At 56.7% G+C, this 22,557-nt stretch overlaps 5 protein-coding genes across 5 annotated transcripts; 4 read left to right on the top strand and 1 right to left on the bottom strand.

Moving 5' to 3' along the window:
* Positions 1-717: 717 nt before the first annotated feature.
* Positions 718-3,892, top strand: CGGC5_v010640 (uncharacterized protein; the record flags this gene model as incomplete). The annotated part of the gene is made up of 2 exons (XM_032022740.2): positions 718-2,848; positions 2,901-3,892. The coding sequence occupies 2 exons, from the start codon at positions 718-720 to the stop codon at positions 3,890-3,892; spliced, it is 3,123 nt and encodes a 1,040-aa protein (XP_031880455.2).
* A 1,522-nt stretch (positions 3,893-5,414) lies between these two features.
* Positions 5,415-7,157, top strand: GULLO5 (L-gulonolactone oxidase 5; the record flags this gene model as incomplete). Its single annotated transcript, XM_032022741.1, has 5 exons — positions 5,415-6,055; positions 6,122-6,194; positions 6,247-6,853; positions 6,907-7,013; positions 7,068-7,157. 5 exons carry the CDS (start codon positions 5,415-5,417, stop codon positions 7,155-7,157), a joined length of 1,518 nt encoding a protein of 505 aa, XP_031880460.1.
* A 3,228-nt stretch (positions 7,158-10,385) lies between these two features.
* Positions 10,386-12,136, bottom strand: radP (Cytochrome P450 monooxygenase radP; the record flags this gene model as incomplete). Its single annotated transcript, XM_032022742.1, has 5 exons — positions 10,386-10,545; positions 10,630-10,802; positions 10,856-11,760; positions 11,833-12,028; positions 12,080-12,136. The coding sequence occupies 5 exons, from the start codon at positions 12,134-12,136 to the stop codon at positions 10,386-10,388; spliced, it is 1,491 nt and encodes a 496-aa protein (XP_031880461.1).
* Positions 12,137-13,459: 1,323 nt separating this feature from the next.
* CGGC5_v010637 (putative oxidoreductase) lies at positions 13,460-14,430 on the top strand (the record flags this gene model as incomplete). Its single annotated transcript, XM_032022743.1, has 4 exons — positions 13,460-13,690; positions 13,751-14,135; positions 14,199-14,294; positions 14,363-14,430. 4 exons carry the CDS (start codon positions 13,460-13,462, stop codon positions 14,428-14,430), a joined length of 780 nt encoding a protein of 259 aa, XP_031880377.1.
* A 5,489-nt stretch (positions 14,431-19,919) lies between these two features.
* Positions 19,920-21,977, top strand: PAL1 (the record flags this gene model as incomplete). The annotated part of the gene is made up of 5 exons (XM_032022744.1): positions 19,920-19,947; positions 20,269-20,543; positions 20,650-21,094; positions 21,142-21,592; positions 21,647-21,977. 5 exons carry the CDS (start codon positions 19,920-19,922, stop codon positions 21,975-21,977), a joined length of 1,530 nt encoding a protein of 509 aa, XP_031880378.1.
* Positions 21,978-22,557: the final 580 nt, after the last annotated feature.

Here is a 22,557-nt window from a genome sequence, read left to right as displayed (position 1 = left end):
CTATCCAGTGGGATGAGAGGAGATGTGCGTCGGTGAAGCGAGCACAGCTTGACTGAAGCAGGCCCAAGCTCCCTCGTCCTGTGGCCATACTGTGGGTGCCACGGGACGGTTCCCTCTTTGCCATTCCGCGTCGAATCCGCACCAAGAGGCCAAGTTTGAAATGAGGGGCCAGACCAAACACATACGGACATACACGAACGTGCCTGCACGCACACGGAGCACAGAGAGGAAAGGACGCCTGGAATGGAGGCGTTCAGGGGACAAGCATCGCGCACGGCTGGACCTGAGAATCGTCATTTCACACATTCCATCTCCCCGGAGCAAGGTCTCTGGGAAGGGCCACAGCAGCCCTAAGATGGCAGGAGAAAGGGGTAATCTCGCCTTGTTGACTGGGACTCGTCTTGGCCCCGACGGTGGAAAACTTTCAAATACGGCCAAGATTCTCCTTGCTCCAGATGGAAGTTTCTCTCCCTACCACGCTCCCAACTCACACTCGCTTCATCTCCTCTCGTCCGTCTTTCCTGGATTCCCTTCCGGGCAAGTGGGCATTCATTCGTTACTGTTGCTTGGCTTCTGTTCTCGCGTTTGTCGCTCTTTTGGGGGTCCCTCTCCCAGCCTAATATCTCTCACCCACTCCCAAAGCTTTCGACACTCGCCTCTTGGCCCTCCTGATCCACACCCAAGCTCCCGCCGTTGTTCGAACATCAACCCAACAAGATGGTTTGGCTGAAGAAGACGGTCCTCGTGGCCGCCGTGTCTTTGTCCGGCATTGCTCAGGCCCAGAGCACTACTTCCTCCACTTCCTCCGAAGTCCAGAGCAGCACTTCCTCCGGCCTCGAGAGCAGCACCTTGACGTTCACCAACAGCAGCTCTACTCTGAGCAGCTCCTCTTCCAGCCTCAGCTCCACTTCTGGAACCGTCAGCCTCACCTCCACCTCCACTGGCAGCGAGAGCGAGACTTCCACGTCCACCGGCGCGGCCCCGGCCTCCACCAGCGGCAGCGTGACCCCGAGCGTCAGCCTGACCCCGTCTCAGAGCTCTACTGGTGGTGCTGGTGCTAGCTCCTCTGCCCCTGAAGCCAGCAGCTCTGCTCCGGCAGCCAGCAGCAATGCTCCGGGTGCCAGCAGCTCTGCCCCGGGTGCCAGCAGCCAGGCCCCGCCGGCCAGCTCTCAGGCCCCGGGTGCTAGCAGTCAGGCCCCGCCGGCCAGCAGTCAGGCTCCGGGTGCCAGCAGTCAGGCCCCGCCGGCCAGCAGCCCTGCCGGCTCCTCTCCTGGCGGCGGCGGCGCCGCTTCGACCCCAGCTGCCTCGGGCGGATCCACCCCGTCTTCCGCTCAGTCTGCGGCCGCCTCTGCGTCTGCCTCCAGCGCCCCTGGTGGAAGCATTGCCGTGCTTAACACCACCCCTCAGGCCTTCAACAACTTCTTGGACATTCAGCCCGGTGAAGCCATTATTTCCACGCTCACGGTCAACGGAGTGGCGGTCAACTACGTCATTGTTTCTCAGGGCTGCAGAGGTGTGCCCGCTGGACAGTCGCCGTTCGCCGATGGCACTGGTCCCGAGGCTGGCACCGCCTTTACTCCCGGTTCTTGCGCGGCGACTTGCGCGGGCAAGGGCGCCTCCATGTCTGGAGCCCAGCGTGGCATCTGCAACTGCGGTAACACACTGAGAACCGACCTTCCTCTCATCGCCCCCGCGCAGTGCAAGGCATCCAACAACGCCAAGCGTCAGACCGGCACCTACGACCCCGTCCCGATTGCGCAGGCCATTCCCGCCAGCCAGGTCGCCATTCAGCAGGCCAGTGTCACCCTCTCGCAGTCTTCCCTCCCTGTCGTAGCCGTCAACACTGCGCCTCCTGGAGCGTCTGTTCCTGCCAGCACGACCGCAGCTGGATCTTCTGCTGGACCTTCTGCTGCTACTTCTGGTGCGTCGGGCTCTTCCGGTGCTTCCACTGGTGCCGGTGCTTCCACTGGTGCCGGTGCTTCCACTGGTGCCGGTGCTTCCACTGGTGCCGGTGCTTCTACTGGTGCGCCTGCGGGCTCTTCTGCCGGTGCTTCGACCGGTGTCTCTTCTGCTGGTGCCACTCCCGCTTCCTCCGCCGGCAACAGCCCCGCCGTCTCCTCTCCCGCAGCAGCCAGTGCCACCGACTTCATTCTCGGAATTGTCGGAGGCCGTGCGCCCAGCTCTTCCGTCTCCAGCTCCGCCTCGTCCTCTCGCGCCAGCTCTGCTTCCTCCAGCTCCGCCGCCTCCAGCAGCGCCTCAAGCTCTCGTGCTTCCAGCGCTTCCAGTGCCTCTGCCTCTTCTGCCTCCTCCAGCTCTGCCGCTGCTTCAAGCTCCCCGATTATCACCATCCCCACCTCGAGCCTCTCCATCACCTCCCCCCCGGTCAGCGTTCCTTCCACCAGCACGTTCAACTTCGCGAACACCACTTCTGCCCAGCCTGCCCAGAAGCGTGCCATCCTCAAGCGCAAGATCGAGGAGGTCGCGAAGCGTCAGACTGGTGCCGTCACCTATGTCGGTCGTGTTGGCAACCCGAACCCCACCAACTGCCAGCAGGCTTCCCTCTTCAGGCTCGGCGCCTCCGGCACTCTCACCATCGACGGCGCCGCTTTCGGTGTCAACCCTGGTGTCCTCTTCGCCCCGCTCCGCACCGGCCAGACTGGATCCATCGTTGCAACCTTCACTGCCGTCACCGGCAGCGGTTTCGCCTGGACCAACCCTTCGTTCTTCGGCGGTCAGGCTGGCTTCTGCCAGGACGCCACTGGCCAGGTCTATGCCACCTTCGCTAACCCTGCCGTTGCTGGAAACGTCCCCAGCGGCTGCACGACTGTCTCCTTCAACGTCGTTCCCAGTAAGTACATGGAAATAGGTCTCGTATGTGTCCCTTTACTAACCAATGCCAGACTCCCAGTGCTCGCCCAGCGGAACTACTCTGCCCGCGTCCTCCTCCACCACGCCCGTCGTTCCTACCAGCGGCGTTCCTACGTCTGGCGTTATCCCTACTAGCGGTGTTGTTCCCACCTCCGGCGTTGTCCCCACCTCTGGAGTTGTCCCCACCAGCGGCGTTGTCTCCACCAGCGGTGTTGTTCCCACCAGCGGCGTTGTCCCCACCTCCGGAGTCGTTCCTACTTCCGGCGCTACCACCATTGTCGGCCCCTCTGGCACCACCATTATCGGCCCCTCTGGCACTACCATCATCGGTCCCTCCGGCACCTCTGTCGTCGGCCCGTCTGGCACCGACACCGGCGCTACAGCTACCAGCTCTGGAGCCGTCACCACCGTCGCCCCCAACCCCGGTACCATTGGAGACTACGCCTCCCTGGGCTGCTTCAGCTCCGGTGGCGGCTTCCCCTCGTTCCTCTTGGTCAAGCAGGACAACGCCCTCACCATCGACAGCTGTATCGCCGCCTGCGGTGGAAGCAAGCTCATTGGTGTCTTTGGCACTGACTGCTACTGCGGAAGCTTCATCGACAACTCCCAGACCCAGCAGGTCTCTGAGAACCAGTGCAACACCCAGTGCCCTGGCAACCCTCTCCAGCGCTGTGGTGGTCGCTCCTCGGTGGCCAAGCGCCAGGCTGTTCCTGCCGGCGTCCTTCTGAGCATCTACATCCGCATCGACGCTGGATCCATCTCCACCGTCGTCAGCGTCAGCGTCAGCGCCGGCATCGACACCACCGCCTCCTTCACCTTCACCACCGTCGTCACCGACCCCGGTGTCACGGCGACCACGGGAGTGCCCAGCCAGACCCCCAACGTCGTCGGCACTCTCACCCTGCCCCCCGGCCTCTACACCGAGGGCCAGCCCACCCCGACCGGCGAGTTCTGCCGCATCACCACGGGCTCCTGGCTCATCGGGGCGACCACCCTCCTCCCCTTCCCTCTGCCCACGGCCTGAGAGCGATGATTTTCAACGACAAGTTTATGAAGTCAATAAGCATCAGATCCCAAAGCTCGCATGGAAAAGAGATCTCGGGGAGTTAATTCTTGTCACAGTTTTAAAGTGGTTGTTTTTCCGACGGTGTGCGTGAGTGTGTGAGAGAGAGAGATGTTTGTATTGTTTGGAGAGAGAGAACGGGGGAGGGAAACGAGAAGATGGTTTGTAAACTTTTTTTGTTTCTAATTGGATGATGCATTGAAAAGAAAGGCGAACAGTTGTAGAACTGTGCTACCCTTTTTTTTGGTAATATTGGGGTTGTGTTGTAGCTTATTGTGTGTTCTTTTGTCGGTAGAGAAGAATAGATGTTTCGGGCACCCTACGCTACCCTACCTACGCCTCTTCGGTTCATAATAAGTATCGTCTTTGCCTCTAATGAACTCTGTGATGGTATGGTCTTTTCACCTTCAGAATTCGACTGAAAACATGTTGGTTCATGTGATCTATTATCGTTCTCTACTATCATGACTATGTCTTTTCGCTCAGCTTTAGGCGTCGTTTGGAATACTGGTAGTGTAGGTACAAATACACAGGAAAGCTTTCCTTGCAGAGCACATCGGCGATGCGGCCGAAAACTGCCCCGGTCACCCGAACCCCACCCTCCCGAAAGGGGCCGGCGCTTACACGCCCACACACCTTCTTCTTCCAGTGACAGCCAACCATCAACTCAATCTTCCCCCGGTCTACCCCAGAATCTGCCCGTCCCCCTGTCCATCGTTTGCGGACCTTGCGCTAGTTGAGAGCTCCGTTGATTGTTTAAAAGCCAAATTTAACACCACCACAATTAAAGATTTTATGTTTATGGTACCGGGGCTATGATGACTTCCTCGAAATCTCGCACCCTGCTCTGCGTGGTCGCGGATAACCACGCTTCCCTCCCGACATACGCACACATTTCAGTCCGTGAATCCAAACAGGAAACAAGCCAGAAATAAGGATCTTCCCTTTCCCCCTCTCCTCTCTCCCCAACCCCGCGTTTGGCCCGCTGTCACTGCACCGTTACATCGCCCATCGGCTCCAATGTCTCTGTCAGGCTGCCTGGTCCGTCTTGGCTCGCAGATGATGGTGGTCTGCTGCCCTCTCTGTCCGTAGGTAAGAAAGCTTTGAGAGTGTACGCGAGGGGACCATCTTTGCTCTTATGGGTGACTTACATTCTCAATGTTACGTGATGTTCCTGTCCTGGATGCTGCGTGACGTTATGCGAATGCTTGTTCCTGGTTTGTGAGGGGATTGCTTTTGTTGAGAGGTGATGAAGAGCCGGCATCACATGAAAACCTTTTTGTGTTTTGGCCGTTCCGCGGTTGATGGAGAGGGGATTGTGGTATCGCGTGGTTTACCTTGCGGTCGTATTTGCGAGAGGAAGTGGTATAAGTGAACTCCAGTTCATCCCAAATTGCACGCCATCCATCCCTCTCCTGCCAAGGAGATCTCAGACTCCTTCCTTGATCTTTCCACCCTCTTCCTCCCCCCTTTCACCGCAAGAATGAAGCCCCTCCCGTCCCTCGCGGCAGCAGCCGCGCTCCCCCTCGCCCTCGCAGCCCCCTACAACACCTTCGACGGCCCGGGCTTCCCGGCCTGCAACGACGTCGCGGCCGTCCACAACGCCACCTCCGTCGCCGAGATCCAGTCCCTCGTCCAGGACGCCGTCGCCGCGGGCCAGAAGGTGCGCGCCTCGGGCAAGGGCCACATGTGGTACGACACCATGTGCTCCGACGACGCGAACACGGTGATCATCCGCACGGAGGAGGTCAACGGCATCTCGGACTTTGATCTGGAGGGCGGCACCGTGGTGATCGAGGCGGGGGTCACGTTCTTGCAGCTGGCCGAGTACCTGCACGCGCGCGGCGCGTCGGCGGGGTACACGCTCGTGAACTGGAACATCACGCTGGCGGGGTGCGTGGCGATGGGCGCGCACCGGTCGAGCATCCGCGAGGACTCGATGGTGGCGGCGGGCGTGCTGGAGCTGGATATCGTGGACGGGAACGGGGAGATGAGGCACGTGGTGAAGGATGAGGGGAGCGACGAGTGGCTGGCGGCGTCGACTAGTTTGGGGCTGTTGGGGGTTATTGTGAGGATGAAGTTTAGGATTTATCCTGACTTTAAGGTCTATGCTGACCAGAAGACGTGAGTTTTGGTTTTTTTTGGTTTTTTTTTTTTTTTTGGGATTATGATGGGTCTGACTGGACGTAGTCTGGAAGAAGATGAGGTTCTTGATGGCGATATCTACGGCATGATCTCTCCCTACGCGACGGCAAACTTCTGGGTAAGTCAAACACACAAACACACCAGGCTTCCCACAAGCTGACCCCATCCAGTGGTGGCCCTACAAGCGCAAGTTCCACTGGCGCTATTACGACGTCGTGCCCACCAACATCTCGGAGCAACAGGGCTTCCAAAACACCTTCTCCGTCACGGACCTCGAGGGCAACACGGCCAAGACGCTGCTCGACAGCGGGCGCTACCTGCCGACTTCCAACATGCTCGCGGAGGAGATCTTCTTCGGCCTCTGGTCCAAGCCCAACTTCCGCGAGAAGACGACCAACACGGCCATCGACACGTGGCCCGTCTACGGGTGGAACTACGACGTGCTCATCGGCGGGCTGTACCCGGACCAGCGGCCCTTGTGGGAGGTCGGCGTGCAGGGCTACACGATGGAGCTGGCGTTCCCGATCACGCAGGCGAACGCGATGCTGCGGCGCGTGCGGCAGCTGTTTGACGACGAGCTGAAGAAGCTTGTCGTGATGACGTCGACGTACCGCAGTGGGATTAACATCAAGTTCGGGCGGCCGTTTGAGGGGTTCCTGAGCCAGGTGGCGACGAACACGAGCGACGGCGCGGATTGGAGTAAGGGGGCTATTATGTTTGACTTTCCGACGTTTAGGCCTACTGTGGGTGACCACAGCCGGTTCAATGAGCCTTTCTGTGAGTTACTCTCTGTTTTGGATGTGAGGAGGGTGGGTGCTGACTGTGAACAGATCATAATCTTGCCAAGGTCCTTATTGATGAGTTCCCGTGCCGCCCGCACTGGACCAAGAACACGCGGGAGATCTTTGCAAACGCGACGAAGAACTTGGATCCTGATGTAAGTCCTGCCTGTCGGGATATTAGAGAGGTGCAGAGACTGACTTGATGACAGCACATTGCTCGCTTCAAGGCTGTGAGGGAGCAGTTTGATCCCAACGGAGTCTTTAGGAGCGTCGTTGGTGAGGCTATTGGTGTCTACTAGTTAATGAGACGGTGGTGATTGAAGGTGCTTTTCTCTTCGATGGACATACTTTAAGAGACCGATTGCTTTGGCTGTACCACGGCGACTGTATTTTCTGTGGCTCTGCTACAACCGTCGTGGTCGTGACCGAGAGCCATTTAATCTATTTCACCAATGGATTTAGTCGGTTCAACAATCGCGCTCATTTCTGACCTAATTAATTCATTGACACCATGCGTTTTGTCGTGCATACCCATTGTTAATCTGTGGGCGGCGCCGAGATCCGGAAAAATGGCTGGTGGTCATGATTTTCGTTGTCCCTACTCAGTCTTTCTATCAGATTATTCTAGCAGTTCCGCCCACAATACAATGCCTTGGGCGTCAGTAAGACTACACAACATGACATGACCTGTAAGACACCGCCGTAGACATAAAAACCTTCAATGCCTTAGCAAGTTCCCGCAGATGTTCTTTCGCTGCCCAGAACTCCGAGTTTTGAATCTCAACCCCAAGAAGCAGTAGGTGCAGGCGAAGATTTATCTCAGTTAGCTTACTGTGAATTTCCACGTCATCATGGGATTCTGGACTCAAGAGGTATTGGACCTCCCTGGAACAGTTGTATACGCGGCTGAGGCTGATCGTATTGGCACAGAGGTATACGCATCTTGTCCTAGAGACGGATACAGCTTTAGCATCGCAGCGAGCCGGCTGATGTTCAAATGAAGGAAGAGAATGAGGAAATGTCAGATTAAATTTCGGAACACCTCGGCGGGTTCTAAACTTCTTGTTGCCTGAAGCTGTTCGCGTCGTCTGGCGACAGCTGGTTCGTTCTCAATATGGTGATCTCCTCGTACATGGCAGATTTTAAGAAAAAAAATTTCTTTCCATTTTTCAAGGACCTGCAAAGCAACAAAGAAGAGGGTGAACGTCTTGTCCTTACCAGTGCGCAATGTGACTCTCGCAGTAGCTGAGGCTTCGACTTCACGTTGGTTCTGCAGCTGCTTAGCATCAAGTACGAAACCCACACGGGACTCTTGATGTCGTCTCTCGTTAGTTTCCTTCTAGCTCTTCCAGATATCAGATTGCAATACGCAGAGAAACCAATCCAGGCTTTTCATCAGTCAAAAAGAGGGGGCGGGTTCGTAGAGGCTGGAAGAGGTATCCCGTCATCTAGGTAACGGAAGCAAACAATGGCGCAACAGACACATTGGCTTTTCCTTTGGGTTTCAATGGGCAGGTGGCTTGGTTTTTATTCTTTTGGGCCGGCACATGAGCTTGAACGTATTGAATACCGTGTGAGTAGACGGGCGAGATACAAACCCAGCAAATGAGTCTGCTGCTTTAATAGATCTCGCACGGCCAACTTGTAGAAGCGCTGCCGCCGTCTCACCACAATGACACGATGCCCCCTGATCACGATGTGTATTTTCGAAGCATCGCGACTACCTGCTATTTCTCGTCACTTTCGCAAAGGTATTAGTTTGGTGATTCGAAACAACTCATTTCTTCGTAGATGGCATCTTGTCCCGACGTCATGATCGTTTTAGATTGATACGAATGTCCTTCTCGAGCCTTAGACAAAGGAAGCAGAGGAGGGGAAGAACCAATCCTCATCAACTATTGTGAGAGTGGAAAGAGTTCTGTTGCAGACACGGTGTCTTTGAGTAGATACCAAACATATACGCTACTGCCAGCTGTGAGACAACGGCTTCAAACTGACTCAGAGGCACCTCATGAATTCTCTCGTGCCGCCTGGACAGAAGATGCCGTTGGCACGAACTTATTGAATCCTGCTTACGCTGTGAAACTCAGCTTTTAAGGCATGAATCGGCGTCAGCTCATCCTTCCAAAGCAATTAGTGCACATCTCGAAATTGGACACATGGCCAGATCCTGCAACCCGTAACTCCGGATTCTCGCGACAACGTTTGCGAACGCTGCCGGAGATCAAGCCTTTTAGTCAATGATTATCCCCGGCTCGGTGGTTCTCAGCCGGGTTTGCAACATATTCGTAAGTATACGTGAAAAGCGATGAGAGTGAGACGTAACCATGTTACCTGGGTACTAAGAGGAACAGCTGTCGTGAGGGTATCTGGGACGCGATGCAGCTTTTCCGATGGCACGTTCTATTCAAACGCACGGGGAGACTGGACCATTTTCTTGGGGAAGTCAAAAAAACATGCATGATTGTGGAAAATTGGGAGGAATTTATACTGCAATTTATCCGTGGGCAAATACTCAGAGCTTTAAGGCATGTTTACATACTGCCCAATATCCCTCACGATGAGTGATTACCAGTGCTTTGGCAGGTATTCAAGAAGAGGTAGCTGGTGGTCCCATCTTGTAAAGCAATTCGAGAGGGGTTCCTCAGCTGCTGACGAACTTTCTCTCACCTTTTTAGAGACTGTTGCTCGACCGAATGCAGCCCTGATCGTGAACGAGCAGGAAAGTGGCTTTTCACTGCACAATGGAGATAACTTGGTCATCCTCGCCATCTCTGCGCATCTTCTGATGAGTATTAACCCTCTACGAAATATGAGCATTTAATCAAGTACAGATGGTTATTCATCACCTGATCCTGCGGTAAACATGGAGGGCATCTTCTCACACTTTCGTCCGAAGGTCACCGCCGGCCTCCCACACGAACGCGTTCATCCGAAGTCGCAACCTGCGCGAACCAAAAAAAGCTCCAATCACATACCGAGGAACCCCGTCATCGAACACTTCCGCGTGTGCATCCGTAAGGGCGACGAGTGTGAAACTGCACCAAAGCCATTGGTGCGTTCCATCGCAAGACGACGCCGGTTCGTGGGCAGCCAGTCGCGCCAATGTCTGACACCAGTCAAGAGAAGGCCGCCGGTTTCGAGGACGCATTTGTCACTGTGTTGGTGGTTTCTAGGTTCTTTGCACGGCGTAGTCACATACTGTTTGGGCAAGGGTCACTTGGCTCGGAAGACTTGGGAGCGGATGTCACATCAGGCGACGACGATGAGGGCAAAATACCTAGAGGCGTGAAGCCTGGGTAGAGTGGTGCTTATATAGTTAAAGTGTAGGCTGAGAAAAGTTCTTCTCTATGGGTAGAATCCTGTCGTCTCTGTCGTCTCTATCCGTAGATAGCTCTCCTCACGCAGAGTATCAAAAATGTCCCAATTAAAGAGAAATGTTCATTATTCATCAGCCTATCCAAGCCAGTGACCCAGTCTCTACACCCCCAAGCTTCCGTCGCGCCCACCATTCCCAAAGTCTGTCTTTAGTCTCTCTTAACAGGGATCAGCTTCACCATCAGAGGCCCCTTCTCCCACGTCAGGTAACTCTTCTGATCGACCCAGTTCTCCATGCCCGGGCACAGCTCCAGGTCGTAGTGCCAGAGCGTCTTGGCCAGCATCAGACGAAGCTCAAGCCAAGCAAGACTTATAAACACGCGCGTCAGCCCGTCGACCTACTCCAGCTGCAGGGATACAAGGGCGTATGTAAGGAGGGTAACTGCAACTCACTTCTTTCCCAAACAGTTCCTCGGCCCGTACGAGAACGGCTCGTGGACCTCCCTCTTGTCGTCCCCCCACTCCGGGTCTTCGGGGTGGATCCAGCGCTCCGGGAGGAACTCGGTCGGCCGCGCCCAGTTGTCCGGGTGGCTGAAGGCGACGTACGGGTTGACCGAGACCCATGTCTGCTCTCACACGTTAGCCCAGCACCTTACACAACGGAGTTTCAACGACGTACACCGCCCGGGATGAACTCCCCGCAAATCTCCGCCCCGCCCTCCGGCACAATCCTCGGCATCCCAGACCCGCCCGGGTTATAGATCCGCAACCCCTCCATCAGCACCCCGTTCAGATACTCCAGCTGCACCAGCCTATCCGTGTTAATCTCCTCCGTCCTTGCGAACGCGCCGCGGATCTCCGCCGTCAGGCGCGCGTGCACCGCCGGGTTGCGCAGCAGGTAATACGCCACGCCCGACAACACCGTCGCCGTCGTCTCCGTCCCGGCCACCATGAACATGGCCGCGTTCGCGTGCATCTCCCTGTCACTCAGCCCCTTCTCGTCGCCCTGGTGCTTCACCACAAAACTCCAGATGTCGGGCTTGGGATGGTCCTTCTGCGCCAGCCGGCGGTCGACCAGCGCGCCCGCGAAGTCCATGTGGTCCTGCGCGGCGCGCTTCATCGGCGCCGCGAGCACGCGCTCGCACAGCGGGCCCAGCACGGGGAACTCGAGCAGCACGACGCCGTAGATGACGTACTTGAGCCCGGAGAAGAGGCCGTGCACCCAGGGGTGGTAGTCGCCGCGCTCGAGGAGCAGCAGCGGCTCGCCGAAGGTGAGGTCGGCCATGACGTCGAAGGTGCAGAAGTTGAAGAGGTCGACGATGTTGACGGCGGGGGCGTCGTTGCGGCTGGCGAGCGCGCCCATGGTGTCCACCATCTGGTCGGCGTACTTGATGAGCAGCGGCTCCTGCGCCTTGAGGGCCGTGTTGCTGAAGGCGTGGCTGAAGATGCGGCGCATGCGGGTGTGGTCCTCGGGGAGCGTGGTGACGAGGCTGTCGCGGCCGAAGGCGTCGCCGCCGAAGAAGCGCATGTCTTTGTACATTTCGGACTTGAGCGGGCGGCCTAGGATGTCCTTCCATGCTTGTGCTGTTTTTGCGTGAGCGTGTTAGTTTTGACCGGTGCTGGTTTGGAAGGGGACGGGGTTGGGGTTGGGTTTACGTTGGATGTACGAGAGCTCGTTGGGCGCTACGCGGACGGTGCCTTGATATGTTTCGTGGATCTCTCGCGCCTTCTTTGCGTACAGGCCGCGGAGCATGTAGATGTTCTTGGGGAGCGGGCTGGCTCGCCAGAGGAGAGGGCCCGGGTAGTGGCGCAACGGGTGGAAGAAGACATTGTATATGCCCAAGAGGAAGTACTGCGACTGCGGTCAGATTGAGGGTCTTGAATTGTGTAGCTTTGCACTCACGTAGATGAAGGTGAATGCGGTTGTGTAGAGAGCAAGACTCCCGTAACTCAAAGCCATCTTGGCGATTGTATTGTCTACCAGCGCAAGCTCTACGACGATGAATATAAGTTGAAGTTGAGTGAAATTTTCCGAGGGTCAAGGCCAATATCTATCCTAACCACTGACTGACGCCAGGCCGCGCAACGCTGCTGCAGCGGCGTTGCAAGCTTCTCGAAAAAGGGTTCCCCAACAGGCAAACGAATACGAATTCGATGTGTGATGGTTCGTTCGCCCGCCGCCGAACACCACCCATCATCTTTCCAGATTAAGCAACCCCAAACACATGTCAACGCGCAGGGTTCGTGAGGGGGGAACGGATTCGAAACTCTCTGCACGCACACAGAAACCAAACCACGGCACTGGTTTCAAACAAGAGAAAACCGCGTCCATTGAGTACTCTACTTCCGTGCCGCCGGCATTGACCGTCTTCTGCCCAGCCCCAGCCCACCCACCATCCACGTTGCTGCTGAACGGCGCTTGGCACCCGCGCCGGAAGGTCGGGCGGGCGGCCAGGCTTCTTTTTTGACAGCTACCTGACCCCATCCACTCGGTCGGATCCCGCGCCGATCAGCTGTTATGTGTGCCTGGCCTTTCTTAAGACGAAGTCATGCAAGTCATCATGCCGAGTTCGAATGCGGTCGGATCCGGGGCACTCGTCCCGGGTTGCTGCGCCTCCGGTGCTGACGGATAACCGTCGAAGTGAAGTTGCGGCACTCGCCTCCGGTGGCCAGTCAGTCCCCCTCATCACATGCGGACAAAATTCTCCTGAGAGAGTCAGTCGTGTACTGTACATGATGGTCTCGCATGAAAGGTTCAAAACTGCAGAAAAAGAATAAAAGGCGAGGAAGACGAGGATAACGAGGGGCTCTCGGTTGAGGTGCACTCCGACCCCGATCAATCAACCCATCATCGCATGCGACCCCGTGAGACTCCGTCGAGTGCGATGTGCGATACTCTCGCACAATAGGTTCCATACTGCAGGCCAAAAGGCGAGGTAGACGAGGAAAGCGAAAGGTTTCTCGGTCGACTAACACGATTCGACCCCGATCAGTCAGCACCTCACGCAAGCTTTATCGATAAGGCGTCATCACAGCCCAACCCCTCCCCCGCCGCGCACCGCACGCCAACGGGGGAGCTCTCATCCCTACGTCACGACTTGGGAGGAGGCTTTCGTTGTGTCTTACAGCCTCCGTCCCTCACATTCCTCAGTGATCTCCCTAGAGCCCCTCAAATTTAATATCTTAAACGGTGCCGCATTCCAACATCGTTTGAAAAAGTGAACAGAAATAGAACCAGAAAGCTTTTGCCCTGAAGCCGAAAGCTAACCCACCACACGCAACCATGTCTCCGGTCTTGGTCGTTGGGGCCACTCGGGGTCTCGGAGCTTCTCTGACCAAGCAATATGCCGCGCAGTCCGGCACGACCGTCTACGGCACGACGCGTTCCAAGGCTGGCCCGGAAAAGGGGTTTCCGGAGAGTGTCAAGTGGCTGCCGGAGGTCGACCTGATGGATTCCAAGGTCGGTGACCACTTGGTCAGTTTGCTGGGCGGCTCGAAGCCGTTGTCGGCCGTGGTAGGTCGTCCCTTACATACAGGTGAACCTCTGCTCGATCGGACCATTGACGCCCGGCAGATTATCACGGCGGGCTACTTCGTGACCGAAGACCTCAGCGCCGAAAAGGGCCCGAACTGGTCCGAAGAACAACGCATGTACACGACCAGCTCCATAGCACCCGTCTTCATTGTCAATGCCCTGGTGCATGCCGGCTTGCTGCAGAAGGACTCCAAGATTGTGCTCGTGTCGTCAGAGTCTGGGAGCATCACTCTCAGGCACGAGAAAGAAGGCGGCGGCAACTATGCGCACCATGCGAGCAAGGCTGCGTTGAACATGGTCGGCAAGTTGCTGAGTCTCGACCTCAAGGAGAAGGGCGTCATCGTCAGCATCGTTCATCCGGGCTTCATGCGGACCGAGATGACCAAAGGCGTCGGCTTTGATAAGTACTGGGATGACGGAGGTGGTAAGTTTGTTTTCAGGAAATGTCTTCCAACAAACTGTGAATCGCTAATGTTCGGGTGCCCAGCCGTGACGCCCGACAAGGCGGCCGAGAGTCTCATCGCCTGGACGGACAAGCTCGACATTTCCAAGACAGGCGAGTATTGGGCGCCGAGAGGACCGGGTAAGTGCCGACGTCGCGGTTGCACCGCCTAGAGGACAAGACATGTTGACTGATGCGCTCTCCCGAAGGTGACATTGGCACGGCCGAAGTGGTTCTTGGAAAGGGGCTTTCGACGCCGTTGCATCTGCCTTGGTAAAGGGCAGGAAGATTCTAGACGGACGAGGCCGAAGCTCTGGATCTTGTCCGCATGCTCCGGACCAGGTGTTTCCCATCATGTTGAGACAGGCTTCATGGATGTTCGGTCGGGCTGCGCAGAACAAGGCTCTTCGGTTCCGCGGGGGACCCGGCCGTGAAAGCATAGGTGTTCATGACAGCGAGCAGCAGGTTTCTTGTGTGATTCGGTACCCAGCAGCCGATGGGTTCGGGCTTAGTGGGCATTAGTGGTTCGACGGCGCCTGAGGCGGTTCAATTGCCCATCGCCGCAAATGAGACGAACGACTCGCTTGATTGCATCCCCGCATCAGAGTGGATGGGGAGCACGGCCAGCAACCAGTGCTGTGGCCACTCAGGCGCACGCGATGGCACAAAAATAGGGGATATTGATGATGGGGCGCATGGTCTGCGATGGAGACAAGAAAAGAAATGCAACGACTGGAGTCCTCGTCAGGCACAGTCGCGGTGCAATCTGCCAATCTGTGCAAGATCGCGCTCGTTGTCTGGCCCATGCACTTCATTACCGATGGATCAACTACCGCAGCTGTAGATATTAATCAAATTCCCCATGATTTTCTTTTATATTGAACAAGCTCCATCGTCAGATTTTGCTCCAATGCTCTTCTTCATAAAAGGCTCGCTTGTGTTTCAGATTGGCGACGTGAGTCCGGGATGACGCTGTTTGCCGGTGCTCCACGAAGGACCGCAACGACGGAAGGCGGCTCCCCGATCTCTCAAGCAAGAAGAAGAAAAGGGGGGCTCGGGGCACAGCTGTCAGAATGCGCGCCAGGGCATTAAGGTTGCAAGGGCAGCCCAAGCACAGGACGCGGTGCTTGACGCCACGAGATGGTCCATCGAAGCATTGTTTTTGTATGTTATTGTTGCCAAGTGCTGTTGGGTATTTGGCCTGGACTCAATAAGCCGGCGTGTTGCCTGCCAGCATCTTTTGGTGACCGCTTGCGCGTTGTTCGTTGCACTGCCAAGCCCGTTGGCATGTGAGGAGAGACGGGAGGCTGAGATGGGAGGGCTTGGAGGGCGTCCGCCGTCTCCCTCCCCGGAGGTTGCCAGTTGGCTGCGTGTTGTATCCTAACTTCCCTGTTCGGAGTTCGGCTTGGCAAAGGAAATCGGCAAGTCAACATGCGCGGTTGCTGAGTGAGTCGCGGGTCGATCTTGATCCCGCAGATAACGACATACATACAGCGGATGCGTATCTGTATCTCCCACCGTAGTCAAACAAAGCGGGTCTGTTCTCTGCCCGAATCTCTTCTCTTAGGTTTGACGCACTGATGATGAAGTGACTGGTTGTTTGCGCTCGGGTGGGAGCTGGGATCGAAAAGACAAAGTGAATTGTCCGATGAAGAGTGACTATTGGACGCCACCGAGATGGCCGGGCCTTGTGGGGGAGCGAACGGCTCGAGATTCCTGGGAGCGTCACGCGTCAGCAGGAAACGACGGGCTCTTTCGTGCGTGAGGTGACAGAAAGAGCCATGCAGACACAGACGTCGGAAGCTGCAGCTAGTCTGCGGTATCCGTACACAATAGCGGTAAGAACAGGGCTGGCTGTTGTTGGTGCAGTCGAGGCAAACCGAGGCTGGTGCGAAATTGAAGGCATTGGGTCATTTGGAGCAGTTGGAGGAGGTGCATCGGCTGGTCTGACGTCCACGGTGCTGCACCCCATGCTTCCTTAGCGTAAGGTGGACGACCAGGGGGCCTACACGAGGTTGCGTCCAGCAAAGTCGAGAAGGCGGGCGGCGAACCAGGTCCCTGTGTGACTCTGTGATTTTCGTCATGTCCAGATGGGAGGTAAGGGAACATGGACCGGGGCGGACAAACAGCTCCATCCTTCATCTTGATCGAGTGCAGCGCAGTGCAGCCGTGGTGTCACCAGCTCCACGACCCGATTGAAGACGGACGGGTTGTTCGGTACGAGATTGTGTTGTTACGTATGTGTGCCATTTCATCAAAGAAAAGAAAAGAGGGAAAAGCTGGGTCTGGGTGGAGGAGAGGCGCGCAGACGTGGGCAGGGCAGGTACCGAGAGCACCGAGTGGTCTTTGCTGGTGGTGTTTTTTCGTCCAAGAAACGACTCTGTAAGACCTGGCGACGTCAGGTACATGCCACAGGTTCACCCTCTGACACCGAGCCAAGTCCAAGTAGCGTGGCCCAAAGAAGGGCCGGTCGGTAGTAGCCGGCTGTGCATATGGCACTGCTCTCTATCCGTATCGCAGTACTGTTCGTGGGAACATTTGTTCTGGGTGGGCGTGCAGGCGGATGTGGATGTGGTGCATTGTCGGTCAGATGGCTCCAGCGTCGGCGGCGGGAGTTGCACGTTTGGTGGTGTGTGAGGTGTTCGTCTAGTGTTGCAGGCAGGATCCGTCGGGGCCTGGTCGAGATGAGCAGGTGGTAGTGGCCGTGGTGTTTGATTCTCTGGGTCAATTCTGGGTGCAAGTCTGGATGAGGCGGTCCTCATCTGTCAATTGTCACCGTCGTCTTATTTTGCGGAACTCCATTCGCAAGCGAAGGTGCAGCAGCAGCAGCAGCAGCAGGCGAGAGAGAGTCTGGGCATGTCGGTCCCCTGTCGTCGTGGCGGGCTGTTGATTTGTTGAATTGCAGTTGCGGTGGTCGGGTTTAGAATAATTAGGATTATTAGGGGTCCTGGGGTGTGTCGTCGGCACGTCTGGTCTGCACCCCGGTCGACCGAGGACCATCACTCCCGCGTTGGTCGTTGCTAGTGTTCCAGGACCCCATTCCGCGATGCCGCTTCGAGAGTAGAGCAGCAGACGTGCAGAACAGCGGTGGATCATCGTTTGTTGAACAAGCTGGGTGAATCCATTTTAAAATCTGAGGAGGGCGCGTGGGAGGAGGGCCAGGCCTTGGAGCTCGAGCCCAATCGTTGTGATGCAATGTCAGACAGACCCAGACGCGGGACGGAGTCGAGGGTTTAAGCGTTGCGGCGACGAGGGACCTCAGAGGGTTTTCGATCGTGACGATGTTGTTATTGTTCTCCAAGAAACGCCCGGGCATGAAGCCGAAAGCCGGTAGGCAAGCCAGGGCAGGTGAGGCAAGTAGACCAAGGTTAGGTACTCGAGAGAAGAAAACAAAAGTGGTAGGAGGCGGAAGTACCGTTTCTGTCAAAGACAAAGGAAAGCAGTGACAGACCATGCCGTGCCCGCTCACCCACCGCCCACCGTCCAGCGCCCACGATGCAGCCACAAACCCGGGCTGAGGGGAGGAGGGCGTGAGGGTCATAGGGTGAGGTGAGGGGAGAGAAGTCCCGTCTGATGAGTGGAAGGAAGGAAGGTGATCGGGGCGGGTGGAATGCGCGGGGATCGGAAGTGAGGAAGGTGCAGTAGAAGTCGTCCTTTCCCTCCATTGCTTCTTTCCTTCCTTCCCTCACCCGCACCCTCACCACACTGGAGACTGGACCTCTTTGGCAGGACCGGGCCTGGGCTGCACTTGCCTCTGCATTTGCATCCGTATTTCAGCCGCTGTCCTGAATAAACTAACCTAATTCTAATAAATCATTGCTCTTGCCTGTTTCTGCTTCCCCGCTTAAACCTCACTTGCCGTACCTTACCTTCCTTACCTTACTCTCAGCTCAGCTCAGCTCAGCTGTTTGTTTGCTCTGTCCCTCATTTACCCTTTCCTCTTCTTCCTTCCCAACTCTTGTCTCGTTGGCTCTTTCCTGCCTCACAAGATTACTGTCCTGTACCCTCCATCACCTCAAGGTACCCCAAGCTTTTCCTTCCACCGCCTGCCTCTGTTACTTCGCAACAGCAAATACTCGCACCAGAGACACGCGAGTTCCTACCTTGCCTTGCTCTCTCCGCCCCGGCTCGAAACTTCACTTGTTTCGTTTCTCGCCTGCCGCCGCGACGCCACTCTTTCGCTCACTCGCGAATCTTCTCTCACCATCTCCAACCTCTGCCACAATCCTCCTCCACGCCGCATCAAATACCCCGTTCCAGCACATACCGACGCCCGCATTCCCTCGAGAAGCGAACCGGCAATAGCGACACCGATATACATCCACACAACCACACAACCACATAAACACCATTTCCCACTCTATTACCGTACAGGAACCACGCAGCAGAAACATTACCACATCGTAGCCGACAACGCGCATTTACCCCGGTGGTTTCCCTCGCAGCTTCAAGAAGGGTCGAGATAAAAAAAGACAGCCGGCTCCAACGGGCCACCTCCGAGGCGAGAAGCCAGCCCATCCCAGTCAACCGCACCGAGACAGAGTTGGCAGCACGGCCGCCTTGTCTTCTCACGACGCAACCCCGTTGGGTCCTTCGTCCGACTTGAACTGACCGCAGGCACCAAGAAGTTGGGTCGATCCGGGTCCGTGTTGCAGGCGCACCGAGCAGGTCACCGTCACACACGCACACAGCGACCGTCAGTCGACGGCACGGCAGCGCAGCATACAAACACAGGCACGCGAAATCTGCGTTTGGCAGTCTTCTGTGGGATCTGGATTTTTCGATCGCCCGCCTCCCCAGCGTGGATCGCCAGCATATTAAGCCGCCCGGTTCGCTCCACGAAAAAGACGTGTTACAGCGTCCCGGATAAGGAAAACAGAAAAAGTAAGCAAGAGGGACGAGAAAAAGAAGGTGAGCTTGCACTTCCTTTTCTGGCCCACCGGCATGGCACCTCGTGGTGTGGTTGCCAGTTCACCCATTCACGGCGTCACCCATCCTTCGCGATCCCCCCAAAAAATAAACCCCCAATTCCGCCCCAAGCAGCGAAACCCCTTCAACCTCGCTCGTGGATGGATCCCCAGATCCACCGCCCTACCACCCAAATTCCTAGCTAATCCAGTCGCTAACCAGCATACCAGCAATCTCCCCCTGAATCCGATAATCCATCCGATAATCCATCAGCCCCCCTCCGAACCAAAGGGGCCCTGAACAAACCATCCATCCATCCATCCATCCACCGTCCAGAATCAGCACGCCGGCATCAGTTGCATTACACCACATACGATATTCAATTGTTATTGGGCTCTTCGACGTTACCTTCGGTCGTCACCGCGCACCCCTTTTTTCATCCTTCTTTTCTTCTTTCCTTTTCGGATTGTTCCCCCTTCCAAGCGGTAGCTCGCTCCGAAGGCCCACGCCTTGATCCCCAACTGCCCAGGTCGACCTTCTCCGGGTCCCGACTCCCGCGACCGCACCACCCGCACTCTGGCCTGCAGCTTGCTTGCACACCTGCCGAGGAACCGTCGAGTGGCCCCCAAAAATCCCGTTGTTTGGCGTCCCTGCAGAGGCATGACGCTGGGAGCGGGCATTTAGGCCAACGAAAACCAAGCTTGCTAGCAACGACTCTCGTGCTCTCTCAGCCAGCTCCCCTTTTTTTACCCGCGAAAAAAGGCCGATCCCTTGAGTTCAATACTACGCCGCCTGTCCATCCTCATTATCTATCCCTCCCGTCAAAAAGCACGGGTGCCACACCTCACAACCGCCAAAATGTCAACGGCACAATCAGCACAGCCAGGTAAGCCAAGCATCAAGCACTGATATGCGCCTGGCACCGCTCCCACCCACCACAACCCCTTTCTTCCCTGTCTGCCACCATCTTCCCAGGTTTTTTTCCCCCTTTGACTTTTGCCCTGTCCAACGGGAGGAGAGCCGCCCTTTTTACGGCCTGCACTGCCGCCCAAGCAAACGCAAGCACCACGCCCGCTCCACCCAATCGTCGAACCTGCTGTGTCATGTAGACGGCCCTCTTGTTTCATATCCCATCCCCCTCGCCGTCATTCGCATGCACGGTGCCGTCTCTCTCCTGTCTATTACTGACTTTACTTCCTTGGAATAGGTCACCAACCTAGCAGGTCGGCCGGCTTAACACTCAATCTCTCCTCCAACAACCCCTTTCGCAACCGCGCCGCCTCCCCACTCCTCTCCGGCGGTACCTATAGCAATACCACCTCGCCCGCTTCGCCTTTTGACGACCCTCCTCCTCGCCCAGTCTCGCGCAATCCATTCCTCGATCCATCATATTCGTCTAGTCAACCAAACTTGATCGGAGCAGGCACAATGGCACCAACGCTGGACCCAAAGGCGTCCTCGCCGACCGCTGAGGAGCTTTTCGTAAGTGCCCAACCTGCACGACTCGGGCACTGTTCAATCTGAACACGCTTTTACCGGTCGCTGCGATTGCGACCGTCGCAGAGTTGACTGACAATCTTCATCACAGGACGGCCTTAACATCGACGATAAGAAGTCTTCACGTCCCGAAGGAAGCAGACCTCCCGCAAACCGCCCGCCTGGTCCTCCTGGCCCCGGTCGCCGTGGTCCCCCGCCTCCCGGCCACCGCCCCTCGAGATCCCAAGAGGAGGCGATGAGACAGCGCAGAATGCAAGGCAACGGCAGCGTTAGTGGCGGCCCGCCCCGACCTTCTGGGCCTCCAGGCTCCCCGCAGCGACGACCTCAGGAGCGTCGCCCTCGCCGTAACTCGGATTCTTCGCTCCTGATTGACATCGAAAAGCCGCTTACCGACGAGGAGAAGAAGGCCAAGGAGGCCAGACGTCGTGAGAGGGAGCGCCGCGCTCGCGAAGGAAAGGAGAAGGACCCTAAGAAGCCCAGCCGCCGGATTGATGTGATTGATCAATTGGACGCCACTAGCATCTACGGCACCGGATGTAGGTCAGAACCTCTTGGATCCATGTCTCGATACTAACGACTTCAGTGTTCCACCACGATGGCCCATTCGACGCCGCAAACCCCCACCGCAACCGAAAGGGCAGCCGCCGCGCCCCGATGCAGGCTTTCGCCAAGGACTCGCTGAATATGTCTTTGGGCGGAGCCGGACCCCTCAACAAGCGTCCCGACCACGCCACTTTCATGGGTAACAATGACGGCGACGCGTCTGCTGACTTTGCCTCCGCTGGAGCCAGAGATCCCTACCAACAGCACAAGAACGAGCCGGCCGTGTTCGATCCCCGAGCCCGCAGCTCTATCCTCCACGGCGAGGAGAGCATGGGTCTCGGTACCTCGACCTTCCTCGAGGGAACTCCCGCCGCACGCACTGCGATCCAGCGCACCCAGCAAGAGCAGGCTCAGCAGAGCCAGGCCGACGGCTTGAAGCGCAACAAGTCCATCGCTCAGCGTATCCGTGGCATGAAGAGGGAGCCTCGCGAGTACGGACCTGCTGGCCGCATGACGAATCCAGAGGGTGCTTACCACTCCCGTAGGTCTCCTGACAGTGCTGGGCCCTCCACCAGCATCTCGTACACGAGCGAGCGAAACCCGTTCTTCTCCGAGTACGGCAAGGAGCCTGAGAGCATCTCAGTCAAGCGTACCGACAACGGCGCCAAGTCACCCGGAACCCCTCCGCCGGTCCCCCGTAGAGGCTCTGCCAATGCCCTCGAGCGTCGCAACACTACTGACGTCAAGTCGCCCACCGAGGAGGCCCCCGGGAAGTCGTCCGGAGGTTTCCTGTCCCGAGTCAAGAGTCTGAAGGGAGGACGCAGACGCCAGGCCTCTGATGCCATGGCTCCTCCGGCCCCTGGAACTGCCGCCTAGTGGAGACGCAGGCCTTAGGAAGCTGAGAAGAACAAAGCGTCTAAACGTCGAGGCGATGACGCGCGCAAGCAAGAGCGCGTAGCCCACATTTATCTTTCAGACAAGCAGTCAGTCGCGCTTGGGTCGAACAAAACCAGAAGAGCCACGATTCCCTTCTGAACAAAAGACAACACAGCAGCATTTCACACTACACCGGATAATGAGCTCGATCACAACGGTATCTGTGCAGCAATCACTTTGGAACCCGCAGGAGTGAAGAGTAGTGGTTGGGTGGCATCTCGAATTGGTTTGGGTAGATATTGGAGAAAGCCATCGGGACGAGAACTACGAAGGCCAGGGCGGACAGGTTGCACCAATGCAGTGCACCTTTTTTCAGGAGCTGCCTGGCGTATTGTGATACCTTTCGTGGATAATCATATTTCTTTAAGGGGGAATAGGTCCCCCGTCTTTCCGCCTCTTTTGCTACAAGTATTCTGGGCCCAGGAGAGGCATACTGCACAAGAGGATAGCATAGAGCAGGCAGCCAACAGTCCGTCGGCAGATTGTTATGAATTAGCCTTTATTGAAAAAAAATTGAGAC

The sequence above is a fragment of the Colletotrichum fructicola genome (genome assembly GCF_000319635.2).
Source record: "Colletotrichum fructicola Nara gc5 chromosome Unknown KSG_Nara_v1_contig06, whole genome shotgun sequence".
NCBI classification, from domain to species: domain Eukaryota; kingdom Fungi; phylum Ascomycota; class Sordariomycetes; order Glomerellales; family Glomerellaceae; genus Colletotrichum; species Colletotrichum fructicola.
Note: the sequence above shows the minus strand (reverse complement) of the source record. Positions and strands in the feature narration are given on the sequence as shown.